General features: G+C 44.5%; 1 protein-coding gene across 1 annotated transcript in view; it reads left to right on the top strand.

Annotated features, from left to right (window-relative positions):
- Nucleotides 1-16310, top strand: part of ARID1B (AT-rich interaction domain 1B) — a 362313-nt gene that overhangs the window by 95068 nt on the left and 250935 nt on the right. Inside the window, 1 exon segment of the mRNA XM_037520620.2 lies at nt 13922-14071. Within this exon segment, the coding sequence (XP_037376517.2) occupies nt 13922-14071 (150 nt within the window).

The following is a 16310-nucleotide window of genomic DNA, read 5'->3' as shown; positions in this document are numbered from 1 at the left end:
CTCAGTATGGAGAGTTTATCATGTAAGTTAAACTTACCTGCTAAAAGGAAGACTCCCTTTTTCCTCTGCCCTCACGGTATCACATGGTGTTGGTGGGCATTCTATGTCCAAATACTTTCTCAATTTTAATGGCTCAGATTTTCAAAATTTATTTTTTAAAAGTCAGAACATTTGAGGACAGCCTTCATCTGTACCGTTGTCTTTTTGCTTCCCTTTCCCTGTCGGGCCCCTTCCTGTCCCTGCTGCTTCTCTGCCTTGGGCTCCCTGCCCGCGCTCCCTGCTCCCTGCGTCTCTCCTCCTGCTTCCCCTGCACCTGCTCCCCAGCCCTTCCTTCAGCAGAGCTGGGTGAGCGCCAGGTGGGGTGGCCCAGGTGGGGTGGCCAGCAGGGAGGTGTCCTGAGTGGCACTCTACTTGGTGAAAGTTGCAGCTTCCCCCCACCCGGCTGTAGTCCTGGGTCTCACTTCCAAAGGAGAGGGTTGAGCCAGCCACCCGCCGCCCCAGCATGACAGCTCCAGTCAAGTCCACAGTGACTGTCTGGGTTCAGCGCCCTGTGGGGGGACGGATGGATTTTTACTTTAAAGCCATAGCTTGTTGATCCAAATACGCTGACTGTGGGTATATTATTGAGCATCTCCGCCTTGTTTCTCACGGGCATCCCAAACTGTGACCTGGGAATGAAAGGCCCCAGTGGGTGGGTCTCCAGCCCCATGTGTGCATCCACTTCCTCTAGTCTCACCTTTGCTCTTGGGCTTCAGGGGCACTCACTGCATTGTGAGAGAGGGTGAGTTCATGGTAGAAGTGTCTTCTAAAGCAAAAGGTCTTGTGTAAACTCACTCCTCAGCATTTGAGTTCATTCTGAAAGTCAAGGCAAAAAACTAAAATGACCAGCTTCTTATGCCCTTGGGGCTCCATGCAGCCTGGCCACCCCCTTGATGTGCCCCCCCCCCCCCCCGGCAGGGTGCCCTGAGGCCCATCCAGCTTCTTCCCAATAGACACCCCTTCCTGGACTCCATTGGCCCAGAGGTGGCTTCTCGGGTGGATGTGGGTCTGGTCATGGGGCAGAGAAAGCTGGCCTTTCGTGTCACTGTTGCTGTTGTTTTTCTCTTTATAGTTTTTCACCATTTACATTTTGGGGTTGGTGGAGTAATGAATAAGGAGTGTCTCCTTTCAAAAATCTTCAGAATCTCTCAGACTCCTGTCTCTTAAAGATCATGTTTTTACCACACTATAGTTTTTGAAATTTCTTTTTTTAGAAAGATTTATTTATGCATACAAGAACTGGGGTATAGGCCAGATGTGTGGGGGTGGTGGTGAGAGGATTCGCCAGAGACAGAGTGGGGAGAAGAACAGGCAGACTGACTGAAATACACTGCTGAGGGGAGCAGCGGGTGAGACAGGAGAGGTCTGCTGTGCCAAGTGGGTAGGTCCCTGGCCGGGGATCGAACTCATGCTGCAGTGGCTGCAGATAGCTTCTTAGTGCTGCGTCTTAACCCTTTGCACCACCAGGGAGGCCCCGTTTTTGAAATTTCTGTTTTTGAGGGGCTTGGCGATTTTTTATTTCACTCATTTTTATCACCTGGGTCACCACACTCATTTCTCTCTTTTTTTGGCAGGAGAGTAAAAGGATATAGGGAGGTCTAGGTGCAGCTGGCCCTCCACTCGCCTTCAGCGTGACCTTGAGCCCGCTGGTGACAGTGGGGTTACATCGGCACCCTACCCCCATCTCTAATTCACAAAAGGAACAACTTCAGAGCTGTGTTTAGAAACACACACACACACACACACACGCACACAGTAGCACAGGACACACATGAACGAGCGCTCTGTGTGCCTGGCACAGACCCCCAAGGCAGAGGAGCCTACAGGGTTTGGTCTCTCCTGCTCTTTCCCCACCATTCAGCTCCCTTTACAGACAATGACTTGCCAGTCTCCCCTCTGGCCATGTTAACGTTCTGGTCTCACTCGGTGGGTCCCTGCCTTCCCTGCCCGTCTCGCAGTTATCTCAGAACAGCCTCCCCATCGCGCATTCATGGCACATGCTCCCTTCGTGTGGCTGCACAGTTGACATTGCAGCCTCAGCAAAGGTTATCTCTTTAAAATTCTCTGAAATTCCCCTTTGGCACATCCATTCTGGCAGCTGGGTCTATATAGGAAAGTGGTAAAGCTCTTGGCTCCTCTTTTTGTGCTTTATAAAAATAGAAGCTTCTGGCCAGAGGGCAGCTGGGCCAAAGCCTGCGCGGTTCCCATCAGTGGCTCTTGCTGAGCCTCTTCCGCTGTGCCATAGCGAATGGCATCCTCACCACGTGCCTGTGGACCAAGTGGGTGGTTTTTTTTTAAAACATGAGCATGCTGGAGCCATTTATTTTAAAGTCTTATTAGCAAACCCTGCTGTTGTACATGTGTGAGGCTCTGTTGTGCTGGCTTTTGAGTTTTGATTTTTGTCCTCATTTTGTATTTTGTTGAAAATGGAGACAACTCAAAGATTATGTTGTCTAATTTAAAACTACCTGTTGCAGTTTGAGCCACAATATAACAGGAGGATGGAACATCCAAATTGCTTTCCAGTGAGATGTGTTTATTGCTAAGTACATGACACTATGGGGCCTGTTTTCTTGGAGAGAGACAATGGATCCCTGGGGGAAGGGGGGGCAGCACTGCACTGTGTGTTCATGTTCTCTCTCTCTCTCTCTCATTATCATTTTCTTTTTTTCAAAGATTTATACATACAAGAACTAGGGTATAGGCCAGAGGTGCAGGGGGTGAGAGGATTCATCAGAGACAGAGCAGGGAACAGAACAGGCAGACTGACTGAAATACACTGCTGAGGGGAGCCGCGGGGAGACAGGAGTGGTCTGCTGTGCCATGTGGGTACCTCCCTGGCCGGCTGGGGATTGAACTCATGCTGCAGAAGCTGCAGATAGCTTAACCCCTTGCGCCACCAGGGAGGGCTCTCTCGTCATCTTTTTCTGGGAAGATGGTGCTTCTGCTGGCACAGCTGCCCATTTCTTCCCCTGTACCTCGTGCAGAGCTCTGTGGGGTCCTGGTGACTCGTCTCCATAGTTGAGCTTCTCCAGTCTCAAAATGACTGTGACTGCCTCTGTTAGGCATGGAAACCACTGAGTTTTGATTTTGTTTTAAATGTAAATGATGTTAACCTAGCTGTCAAAGCTTCTGCAGTGGAAATGACCATGACTCCCTTCACTGTTAATTTTTTTTCTGCTTTATGTTACTATATAAACAAGGTATTTGCATGCATAAGCGAGTTTCTCCCCCATGATGGTTCGTGCAAAGCGTTTAGGTCACTTGTTTTGGGAACTGGTTCTGTTTTCTTTAGGACCAGGCAGTGAATTAGCCATGACCTGCTCTTAGTCACACATTCATTTACATTGTAAATAAGCTATCTTTTTAGCTAAAAATTCTAGAGGTAGCATTATTATCCTGTGTTCCACATACATGCTTTTCCCCAGTGAATGTACAATTTTTTTTTAACCATTATACTTCTATTTTATCTAAAAGCTCATGGCAAACTTTATAGATCTGTCTGTCAAATGCCCCCGTTGGATCCTCGGAAAGAAAGTGTTTTAAAGTGCATAATTAGGGCACTTGAGCATAAAACTACAATTATACACTTGTGTGTTAATTTTGTGTACAGTAAAACTTTGGTTCAACACTGGTTGTAAATGAGAGGAAACCTTTTACCACCAGCGCTTGCCTGTGCTTTATGAATACTTAAGCAAAATCTTGTCTAATTGGCTGACCTAGGAAGAAAGGTGAGCACAACTGTAGTTAGGAGGTAGAAGAGAATACAAAACATGTACAAGAGGTTTTTATTTTAAAGTAGCTAGACAAGTAATCTTACTCTGTGGACAGCCTTGCGTGCCCCGCCTTTAGTACATGCCGGGCACTAAATGGAGTGAAAGCAGATTCGCTAAGCCAGGGAAATAACCAAGAGACAGGGTGGGATAGAGAAGCCGGCAAGAAATCTTTGATCTGGCAGGTAAAGGTTTTGGCCTGCACTGGTTGACCATATATCTGTTAATCAAATTCTAGCTCCTAGCATTAAGGGCCCCCATCTTGAAGCTTGGAGGTAATTTTATGAAAACTAAAAGATGTAGCACTTTACAAAATGGTTAATAATGTTCCAAAACTTGTTACCCTCCAGAGGTGTGTGGACTAGAAATATAAATTAATTTAGGGTATAAATAAATTCATGGATAATGGAATGATTATGAAAAAGGAAATAAAGCCTGCTTAGGACACATCCCTCACTTTTGGAAATCGAGGTCACGAGGCATTGCCATTCTGTTCTCACAGCCACAGAGAATGTTCGGTCTGCGAAACATCAGTCTGACCTAGTATTTGCTGATGCTGTGATTTGCTAAATATAGAGTAGTTGAACTGAGAGTAAGCGGTGAAATTTTGTAGGCAATTAATAATTGTGAATTTTATTTTCATTGTTTATGCTTATAATCTTGTATTGTGTGTCCTCGTGAAGGAAGTTTTAGAAACAAAACTTATGATGAAAAAAGGCATTACTGATGACAAACAAGCACATTTCAACTTAGCTTCACAAATCAAAATGTAAATATATTTCCCATAGGAATTTAAAAAAACCTGTAAACTAAAGATGAGGGTGTTAAGTTAACCCAGATATGTGGTTATTTTTCAGTCTGTAAATAAAAACAAGTCAAAAATGCAGCATTTGTGGCCCGAAAGTTATCTGTTAGAAACAAGGGCATAGACCAAAACGGAAGTGGTCTCCCTGGCAACAGGAGCTGTGTCACTGGCCTGTTGGCGAGGCTGGTCACTGGGCCCGTCCTGGAGTTTGAGATTCTGCCTGACCCCGAGTGTGTTGCCAAGTTCCTCCTTCCACGGCTTGTCTTTTTTCTGTTGTACAAGGGAAGCTGGACAGAATTTGGAAATGCAGTGTCAGTGTCCAGTGCATATAGTAAGTGCTCAATACATGTGTTGGTTCTTATTTCTCAAGACTGCAGGAGCAATTTCAGGAAATTGCTGATTTCACCACCTCCCCCTTAGACAAGCCTAAGGACAAGATTTATTTTTCCTTCTAAAATACGAAAGTGGAAAAAGCACCTAACTTGTTCAGAAGTCCCCATTGAACTTAAGGGACTGTGGATGGCGGAACAGTCGCCAGATCGTGGACTGGTAAACTATTAACTTCTCGCCATTACTTTTGGCTGGACATGTTGACATAATAACATTTTCTCATGCAGTTGGTTCAACCACACATTGGCTTAGCATCTGAATTCCTTGCTGTGGGGAATTTTCAGTCTGTCTCTTATGTATGAAAAATAGTTTTTGATCTTTCTGTGGAATCGGAAGCCAGCAGAACTTGCCTCAGTAATGACTAAAATATAGCTGTAAATGTATGATTTTTTCCTTTGCTTTTTGCTTTCCCATTTTATAGAATTTACCTGGAGGGACTGAAAAGATATGATGAAAAACAAATAGAAATTAAGAAGCTTTCTGCTGTTTAAGATAAATTATTATAATTATACTTTCTGATAACTCTTAGACACCATTAAATAATCCAAACAAAATTTTATTTTATTTCTAGGTCCATGAAAAACATTGAGTTAGTTTAAGAAATGATAGATAACATTTTGGTTTATATTCCTCTAGGCTAGTAATTCTTTACTCACATCCGTACTTGGATTTTCATATTCAAAAATGGCACTATATATGTTGTTTTGTAAACTGCTGTCCCCTGGGCCCCACCTTAGTAATCCATGGAGAGAACTTCTTATTACATACATATTATCTGTACTGAAATGCATTACTTTGAGTGGTCCTATATTTTATTGAATCTCCCCTGCCCCCTTTTAAAAGCCATTCCCCTAGGGACGGACATTTAGATATTTAGGCTGTTTCCATATTTTTAAGCAAGGGTGCTGGTGTGGGAATTCAGTGAACTCGCTGCCACACTTACCTTTTGCAAAATTGCTTCAAGGTTTTCTTAAGATAAATTCTTGAAAGTAGAGGAGCTGCAAGCGCATTGTATTTGTCTTAGTAGGTGCTTACATCTGCAGCATCATCATTGTCATCCCAGTACGCCTAGCTGCTGGACAGTCTTCTGGATGACTTAGAGTGAAAATGTGAAAACTATCTGTTAAGCATTTAGGAATAGCCATCATTTAATTATCAGATGAATTAATAACAATATTAAACATAGCTGGGCTTTCATAAAAGTGGAATTTTTCAACAAGAATATGTTAGAGAAAAATGTGAGGTCAAAAGTATATGTTACTTCTGGGGCCTCCCCTGGTGGCGCAGGTGGTTGAGCGCAGCACTGTGAAGCTGTCCGCAGCCTCTGCAGTGTGGGCTCCATCCTGGCCAGCCAGCGAGAATCCCACATAGCGTGGCAGACCTCTCCTGTCTCGCCCGCTGCTCCCCTCAGCAGTGTATTTCATCAGTCTGCCTGTTCTGCTCCCCACTCTGTCTCTGGTGAATCCTCCCACCCTCCCGCAAATCTGGCCTGTACCCTGGTTCTTGTATAAATAAATAAATAAATAAATAAATATATTTTTTAAAAAGTATATGTTACTTCCTTCTGTATTTTATTTATATATATATACACACATATTTTGCCAGTATTTTAAGTTGTAATTTATATATAGTAAGATGCTCAATCTTATGTGTACAGTTTGATGACTTTTGGCAAATGTCCAGGAAATCATCACTCAGTTTAGATAAGTTTTTCTAGTCAGCCCCAATTTCCACAACCACTGTCATGACATCTAGCAGAAAGTTAGTTTTACCTGTTGTTTTTTAAAAAAGAAAAAACTTCATGTAAGCAGATTATGCAGTGTGCTGACTGCACACATTTTATATTGTTTTTGAGGGAATCGTAGATTCCAAACCCAGCTGTACTTCCTAGAACAAAAGAACATGAACTGATGTGAAAATTACATCATGTAAGAACATTTGTTCAAAGAAGGAAGCTGGGACTGTATACAGACTGAGCTCAGGATGGACCACAGGCCTGCAGGTGGGTGCAGAAGCTCAAAACTGCTGGAGAAAACATGGGCAGCCTTCATGATTTGGAAATCGGCCTGATTTTTTGGATATGAAAGCAAAACCCATGTAGTAGGAAAAAATATTTCCAGTCATGTATCTGCTAAGGGATTAATATCCATGCTATGTAATACACTCCTACAATTCAGAACTTAAAACCCAGCTTAAAAATGGGCAAAGAGGGCCTCCTTGAAGTCTCAACACTATGAAGCTATCGGTAGCCACTGCAGCTTGAGTCCCATCCCGGTCAGGGAGCTACCCACATGGTGCAGCAGACCTCTCCTCTCTCACTCCCTGCCCCGCTCAGCAGTGTATTTCAGTTGATCTGCCTTTTCTGCTCCCCACTCTGGCTCTGGCGAATCCTCTCACTCTCCACCCCCCCCCCCCCGCACTTCTGGCCTACACCCCAGCACTTGTATGCATAAATATATAAAATAAAATTCTTTAAAAAGAAAAGGGTGAAGGTCTTGAACTCATTTTTCCAAGTGAGGTAAACAAGTGACCTGTGAACACCAGGGGAGGTGCTCAGCGTAACTAGCTGTTAGCCAGGAATGGCAACCAGACCCGCAGTAGGCGCAGCATCATTCACACTCATCAGGAGAGCTAGCCCAGAAGCCAGCAAACAAAATAGCAAGTGTTGTCAAGATAAGGAGAAGTTGGAACTGCTGGACACTGCCAATGGGATGATAGGCTGGTGGGTCTTCAAAATAGTAAATGTAGGGCCTCCCTGGTGGCGCAGCGATTGAGCGCTGGGTTGCGAAGCTGCCCGCAGCCTCAGCTGCACCGGTTTGATCCCTGGCTGCTCCCCCGCCACCAGAGGAGGGTCCCACATGGCGCGCAGACCTCTCCTGCCGCCCGCTGCTCCCCTCAGCAGTGTACTTCAGTCCTTCTGCCTGTTCTGCTCCCCGCTCTGGCTCTGGTGAATTCTCTCATCCTCCCGTGCTTCTGACTGTAACCAGTGCTTGTATGTATGTACGTATCAATCAATCAATCAATCAATAAATCTTAAAAAAAAAAAAAGTAAATGTAGAACTACCCCACCACCCTGCAATTCCAGTGCTGTGTGTATACCCAGTGGATGGGAAAACAAAGACTTGATATTTGCATGCATACATTCACGCCGTCATTCACAATAACCAGAGTTGGAAACAGACTAGTGTCCGCTGATGGGAGACTGGATACATGGGACAGGATATGTGGACGCAGAGGATGTATTCAGCCTTAAGAAGGAATAAAACACTGATACGTGCTCTAAGGAAAACTGTTGTCTGGTTCCATACACAGGGGGTATCTGGAAGAGCCAAATTCATAGGGACAGTAAATAGGATGGTGGTTCCAGGGGCTGGGTGGGGACAGAGCCAGGCACCCCACTGACATCATGGTATGCTTGAGGTCAGGTGAGTGAGAATTCCTGAATGTAAAGTCTGACAGGTTTCTTTTAAAGAATCCACAGACCCATGGATGCGCTGGTCTGTTTCATCTTACAGTATGTTTCTCACACTTCTTTGGCTCTAGAAATTATTTCTGTGAGTTAACTTATGGGAATAGCATCTGTGATGGGAGCACTGGGGAAGTGCTGGTTTCTTGTCTCACCTGCGGGTTGTGTGAGCTGCAGGGCACTCCGAGGACTGTGATGAAGTCTTTGGCTTAGCTCTGCCCCTTGGGAGGCCTGGAGCAGAGCCCTTGTGGTCATTAGCTCAGGCTTTTCTCCCTAGGCCCTGTCCTGGGGCTTTGTTTTCTGTTGTGCACACGTGTGTGTGCATGTGTGCAGGTGTGTGTGCCTGTGCCTCTTCCCACTATAGGGGACGTCCTTATTTTAGAATTTTAAATGGAAATAGTTTAGGTATACAGAACAGCACTGAAGCAGGTATAACTACACCAAGATTGTAGATTAACATTTTGCCACATTTGTTTCACATCATTCTTTCAAAGGGAAAAAAATATGCTGAAGCCCTATCCCATGGTCCCCCCCGCCCTCCAGGGAGTGTCTATATTTTTTCAGTGCACGTTTTTGTGCATTTACTGTATATGTTCACAAACAATGCGTGCAGCTGTTTTGCACATTCCCACTTTATGTAGGTGTTTCACACTGCATTGACCTTTGTTGCTTTCTCTTTAAACTGAGCATTATATTGTTTAGATTTGAGCTATTTTGATGTGTGGGTCTTATTTTTCCTCCCATTCCATTGTGTGACCGTAGCAAAATCTATTTTTTGCCATTTACCTGCTGTGCTAGAATTGGAGCACGTGTTCTTTCCCTGCTGTGAACAGTGTTGTGTCCACCATGCCCCTTGGGACACAGGGAGTGTTCCCCGGGCGTACATCCACAGGCAGCGTGTCTTCAACCTCCGTGGGCAGCCGCTTCCTTAAACTTGCTTGGAAAGAAAAAGAGGGAGAAGATAAAACCCTGATCACTTCTTCAATTTTGAAGTGTGGGCGAAGTGTTCAGGGTAAAGTGAAGGAGAAGGCTCCAGAGCTCTGCACGTTGAAGGGGACGCAGGCACAGAGCTGACGCTCATGTCCTTCATCCCAGTGTTTCCCGAAATGAGAGCTTCATGGACGTGCGTCGTGCTCAGCTGCGTTTTCTCCTCCCCACACTGTTTGAAAGCATTCTTGTTTCTTTAAAAGTGGGAATCGTTCTTTTGCTGTGTGTGCTTACACAGCACATTAAGACCCTCTTTATTTAGAAATGATAGAATAGATTTTGTGTTTCTCGTTTTTAAATAGCAAACAAAAAACTCTGATCTTAGGCATTTTGTGGAGATTTTATTCAAAACGTCTACGGGTCTGGGGCACCGGCTGGGTCACAGTCTGGTGGGTGGGCGTGTAGGTGGCGAAGGCTCCGTGCACTTGGTGTGGTGCCAGCCATGGGAGACGCTGACCACAGGGGTCAGTGACTCGGGTGCTGGACGTGATTGCTGTTTTATGATGTGTAGAAGTTTGTATCATAATAACCCGATGCAGTAGTCCACTGCACAGCATCCGTTCCTTCAGCGAGTTCGTGCTGACTGGCAGGCGCTGTAGGCTAGTGCTGGGGACAGTCAGCCCATGAGCAGAGTCAAGGGAAGAAGGAAGCCACAGCCTCAGATGAGCTCCCCATGGTAAAATGGAGTGGGCAGTGGGAGGGGGTGCTGGGGCTGCCCAATTAGGCTGCTCAGGGAAGGCAGGGTGGCGTCAGAACTGGGAGTGTTTTGTATCTTCCATTCTCAGCACTGGTTTCTGGTTCTCAGTAACGCTTGGCTAAACTTTCTTCCTTCCTTCCTTCCTTCCTTCCTTCCTTCCTTCCTTCCTTCCTTCCTTCCTTCCTTCCTTCCTTCCTTCCTTCCTTCCTTCCTTCCTTCCTTCCTTCCTTCCTTCCTTCCTTCCTTCCTTCCTTCCTTCCTTCCTTCCTTCCTTCCTTCCTTCCTTCCTTCCTTCCTTCCTTCCTTCTTTTCCTTCCTTCCTTCCTTCCTTCCTTCCTTCCTTCCTTCCTCCTTCCTTCCTTCCTTCCTTCCTTCCTTCCTTCCTTCCTTCCTTCCTTCCTTCCCTCCTCCCTCCCTCCCTCCCTCCCTCCCCTCCCTCCCTCCCTCCCTCCCTCCCTCCCTCCCTCCCTCCCTCCCTCCCTCCCTCCCTTCCCTCCCTCCCTCCCTTCCCTCTCTTCCCTCCCTCTCCTTCCCTCCCTCTTTCTCTCTTTCTTTCTTTCTAAAGATTGATTTATTTATACATACAAGAACTGGGGTACAGGCCAGAGGTGTGGCAGGTGAAAGGATTCACCAGCAACAGAGTGGGATGGAACAGGCAGACTGAAACACACTGCTGGGGGGAGCAGCGGGCAAGGCAGGAGAGGTCTGCTGCGCCATGTGGGTCTCCTCCCTGGCTGGGGATTGAACTTGTGCTGCAGTGGCTACTGATAGCTTCATAGGTTGTGTCTGAACCCCGTGTGCCACCAGGGAGGCCCCTTCTTGGCTAAATTTCACTTGCATCCAACATTCTGGAAATCTCATTTACCCTAAATGTGGTTGAGAACTGAGAGAGAAACAGAAAGATGCACAGTAGCCAAAACTGATAGCACAAAACTTGAGGCAGTAAAAGCTCATGTGCTTCTCTCATGGACGACTCCCTGGGGCCTTCATAATTTTAACCAGGCACGGGTCCCGGTCCTCTGCAGATGCTTTGGGGGTCGAGGTCAGGGTGACATGCAGTGGCCCGTGGCCTGTGTGAGAAGGTGGCGGTGGGCATGCACACTGGTCGGGTAGGCCGCCCTGGGCACCCAGGGCCTAGGGGTTCTGGCTGCTGATTATATCCATGCTAACAATTACTTGGTTTAAGTTGTCAGAAAAGCATATAGTAAATCTTTGAAAGCCCTGCATCTACCTGATTAAAACAAAAATAGCACTTGGTCATTCAAGAATCAGACTTTAGTTCCAGGCAACTGAGATACTATATTTACAAAATTTAAATATTTTAAAGGTAAGTTTATAAACAATGAGGAATTAATATTTCAGAGGCAGCAGTACAACTTGTAGTTCCATAAATAATAATAGAATCTGTGCAGAATTCCAGGTAGCATCATTGTATTTCTGGCTGTGGAGTTAATATGAATCAGTAGAGAAGGTAGCCCCATTTTACAGATGGGGGTGCCATGGATGTTCAGTCATCACTGTGCTATTCCGGCTGCCTGGCAGGATAGGGGACTGCTGCCTGTGACTGGCCCTGGGCCCTGGACCCCAAGGGAAGGACAACCCCAGCCTCGCATGGGGCCGTGTCTGGTGGTCCTTGCAGAACACGTGATTTAGATCTTGCGTCTAAAAGGGTAGCAGCAACTTTCTAATTGTGGAAGACAGGAATGAAAACTCCCAAGTCGGCATTTCTGATGGTTTCCCCCGCGAAGCTGGCCTTGCTCTGCAGACCGTTGCTCTGGCTGCGGGGAAGATCTGCTCCCACATGCACTGCCCTACCTGCCTCCCAGTCTTCTTCCCCTGTGCCCTGACCTGCACCCAAACTTTGCAAACTGGAATAAACAGGAAAGAGGCCAGTCCATTCGTGGCTGCTCTGGTGTGAGTAGAGGCCTGCCATCTACTGGGTGGTTGTCTTGCCCAGAAAACAGAGCCCCTTCCTGGGGCAGCCCCCCACCTGTGGAGCTGCAGTGGCAGCCTGCAGGGTGCAGTTGGTGGGGGAGCTGCTGGCTGTGTTGACTAAGTTTTACAGTCACTTTAACACTGGCAAAAGTGTTATCCTAGCTGCTTCAGCTAAACTGCAAAGATGCTTGTGTGAAATACAGTATTAGATATCAAATCAGACATATGGGTGTTGAATGGGAGGGCGTGTGTTGTGGTGTATGGTATTCTAGCATGTGCACTTGTATTTTATGGAAATTCTTTGGCTTGGCTTATGGCGGGGACATACATTCATTATGAGATATCAAACTGTAAAGTAAACACAAGCAAAGCACTGCACGTGCTGTTCCATGGTCTGCAACAGAAACCTTCCTGCTTGCTGACGGGAGGGCTGTGTGGGGAGAGGCGTGTGGTAAACCAAGTGTTGGGTGGTCATTGCTGCCAGGTCCTATGGGCCATTATTTTCTTTTTTTTTTCTTTTTTCTTTTTTTTTATTATGAACTGACATTCTTTTTTTATTTTATTTTATTTTTTTAATTAATAAATTTTATTTTTACATTTTCTAATGGGCAATAATTTAGATTGGATCAAAAGGAATATGGACTTCAGCATTTTGCATTTTTCCCTTTTGCTTCGTTGTCTGTGTTATGAGTTACTGGGCTAATCGGTCTTAGGGACACAGTGTTTAATATTAACTCCTTTCCCATTCCTCTTGTCCCACCCTCGGTATTGTGCAGTGCATTTGGTTTTTAAGTCTGTCTGTGGAACTGATCGCTGGATCCTTAAGTGTGTGGGCTTACCCGAGTTCTTAGCGTTCCCACGCGGACCATATTGTGGTATTCAGAGTGACTGCACCAGTCTTGTGGGGCGCTTTTTTTTTTTTTCCATCCTGTATCTTGTTTTTCTGCTTTTTTTCCCAATTAAAGAAAAAGTCAATAGATTTCTCATTGAAAAAATAAGATGGCTAAAAATTTCATCAGTGTATTTTTGTGGCATGTGGAAAGGACTTCTTCCTTTGAATGGGATTCAAGGATTTTTAGGCTCATGTAATTAGAGATGGAGAAGACTGATTTAGACTCTTTCTGTGTACATCTCAGTATTTGCAGTACAACGCACTGCGCTTTACATCATTACCCATTTTATCAAGTCGGAAAGTACTGTCTTTGTGTTTGATATGAATATCTTTCTTTGAAGAACTCATATTGATAGTTTTATTGTTACAGGTAGTATTGCTTTCTAAAAGGGTTTCATTTGATTGTAAAGCAATGTCATTCCTTGTTAGTGATAATAAATGGAATTGCTATGGTAACTGGCATGGTATTGTTCTGACCTTAGTTGAAATGAACATTCCGCCACCCTGCCGCTCTCCCCCATCCATGAGCCCAGACCACAGGCACTTACAGATACTAGCAAGTGCACACATACTGCTGGTGTTCATTTTCATTTTGAGTGTTGCATGAGAATGGTTACATAATGCTTCTTTGACTTTCTCAGCAGAGGATATATTTTACTGTCAGTATTAGGAGCTTCTCCCCTCCACTAGATTTTTATGAAGTTATCAATATTTGATATCTGATGAAACATTTTTACAATTGAAGTCAAATTATCTTTTGACTTCATGGATATGTGAACAGAGGGCAGAATGTCAGTTCATCTAATGGAGAGAATATTAAAAACATTGAATTTGCATAGCAAAGAACCCACTTCATGTTGCTGAATTGCAACCATATTTGCTTTCATTGAATTGCACATTTTGACTTTCTCGATTGCTTTGCTTGACTTCTTAACAGATGCCACCTCAGTATGGACAGCAAGGTGTGAGTGGGTACTGCCAGCAGGGCCAGCAGCCCTATTACAACCAGCAGCCGCAGCCTCCGCACCTCCCTCCGCAGGCGCAGTATCTGCCCTCCCAGCCCCAGCAGAGGTACCAACCGCAGCAGGTGAGCCCAGCGCTGTCCCGGCCTGTTCCGTCCTCCAGGGCCTCGGTCATGGCCAGGCCTGGCTCTGAGACATTTTCCTGTCCAACTGTAAAAACTCTGTTCTCAAAAAAATGTAGTTATGAGCAAATGCAAAATTATAATCTAATCAAAACTGTGTTTATGGATGGATGTTTAAGATTGAAGGGTGGGAAGGAGTGGCTTCTTACTTGACTGGTTCGTGACAGCAGAAAGTGTCAGTCATTTAGTGTTGTCATTTGTGTTCTGAGTCTTCCAAGAAAGTGCTCTGTCATTCTGTTGAGGCTTATTCAGGAAGATGATTTTATCGATCATTTAATCTTGCTAGTTGGCACATACATGGTATTTTTATCTTGAGCTTTTTTTGGGTTTGTTTTTGTTATAATGGTAAGTGCTAACTGTATCAAAACATTTGTTGCCTTTGGCAGTGTTATTCTTTTTAAAGTAGCTTATAAACAGATAATCACTTCAATTACAATGTATTAAAATACTAAAGGGAATCCTGTACTTTCAGTATATTAAGCAGTTTCTAGTTCAAATTAGCTTCATTAAATACTCTTTCAGGTTATTGGGCTATATATATTTCAGCTTCCATGATTTGTAGAAAAACAGTACATATGCATTTGATGAAATGGTCCCTTTCATCTTGTTTTAGAGACTGTCACTGAATGATAAAAGGTGTAGTGAGCTAGGGACTCTGACTGCAGGATAGACTCGGCAGCCATTCTCACAACATGCAACTTTCTATTTTGTGTTTTCTTCTCTTTCTCTTGTGCTCTGGGGTGGTGAGGAGAGGGGGAGACACATGACATTGATGATGCAGTTTTTAGGTGCTAATTACAAGTCCTGAAGATAGTTTTTGCTAAGTAAAATATATCAATATATGAAACTTAAATTTAATCAGTTCAGCTGACTTCTTCAGTATTTTCTTGGTCGTGTTGGAGTCTTTCTCTGTGCGCCTTCTACTTAAGTGTTCTGAAGAAAGCTCATGATTGTTGAAACAAGCACTGGAGAGTGAAGAGCCTTAAGAATTTTGGTTTTTATATTGTTTTGTTTTTTTGCATATATGTTTTCAAAATTCTGGTATTCTGAAAAGGGGTTTATGGAGTTAGGAATGCACATTATTACAGAGTTACTTGGGTTAGTCTTCTGTTACAATGTGGGAAAATACAGAAATCTTTACATCCAAGGTCTTTTTTTGTTAATCCTTAACTGTTCCCACCCAAACCTCAAGTTCCTTTGCAAACATTTGGTAGTAAAACCTATTGGATGATAGTGTGTGTACGAGAGAGGGGTCAAGTCAGTCAGCCATCCCAGTGTATCAGCCCGTGCCACATACTGCTCATCTAATGGTGTATTTCTTAAAATGAAACTTAGGAAGTGAGAGAGTGAACAAAACTCTCTGTTCCACCTGCTTCCGCCCTCTTGCTGTCTTGTAGATTCAGTGCACGCCTTCTAGTCTCCCACCGCCACCCTCCCACAGCAGAGGATTCCCTGACTTGCTTAAGCCTCACCCCCCAGGATGCATTTGCTGACACCCCTTTCATGAAGCTCCCCTCCCTTGGAGTCCCAGCTTCGGAGAGCTGGGCGTGGCTGTCCCCTGTGCTGAGCTCCTTTTAGAAGTGGAGACCAATGTCTGAGCTCTTGACCTGGAAAGTTACAGGCTTGTCAAGGACTTTCAGAGCCTTATCGAACTTCTCTGTAGATGTGGAATGTTTTATCATGTCATCAGAGTTTTACAAGTACTCAATAGAGAGATCACATTGCTCATTTTACCTCTGTGTGCTGAAAGGAAGCTCTGATTGTAGAACCAGCTTGACTCAAGTTCGCAGTGCCTGTCATTTCCTTCAGGACCAAAGCGAGGTTTGCTTCCTTCACGCAGCCCTGTGCTCTGGTGGCTTCTCCTCCTGGCAGTTAGTCACTTCATATCCTTCACATTTTAATATTTAAAACAACCTCCATGTAAAATCCCATTTTAATGAATACTGGTTTAATATGCATTAAGTGTATTGTATGTCTTGATTGAAACGATTTTATTTATTTGAATACAATAAATTATATGTCAGGAAATACTGACATGGTTATTATCATTTTTGTATACTACGAGGAAAACCAAACATTCCTCAGAGTAGGTTGTTAGTTTTTTGTTTTCATCCTTGTATTTTCTGTTTCATTAAACTCGCTGTGGGACAGACAGAGATGCTGAAGAGAGATTATTAGGGGA

Source organism: Talpa occidentalis, unplaced genomic scaffold, assembly GCF_014898055.3.
Source record: "Talpa occidentalis isolate TD23 unplaced genomic scaffold, MPIMG_talOcc4v2.1 talOcc4.2, whole genome shotgun sequence".
Lineage (NCBI taxonomy): Eukaryota > Metazoa > Chordata > Mammalia > Eulipotyphla > Talpidae > Talpa > Talpa occidentalis.
This window is presented reverse-complemented; position numbering and strand designations above follow the sequence as displayed.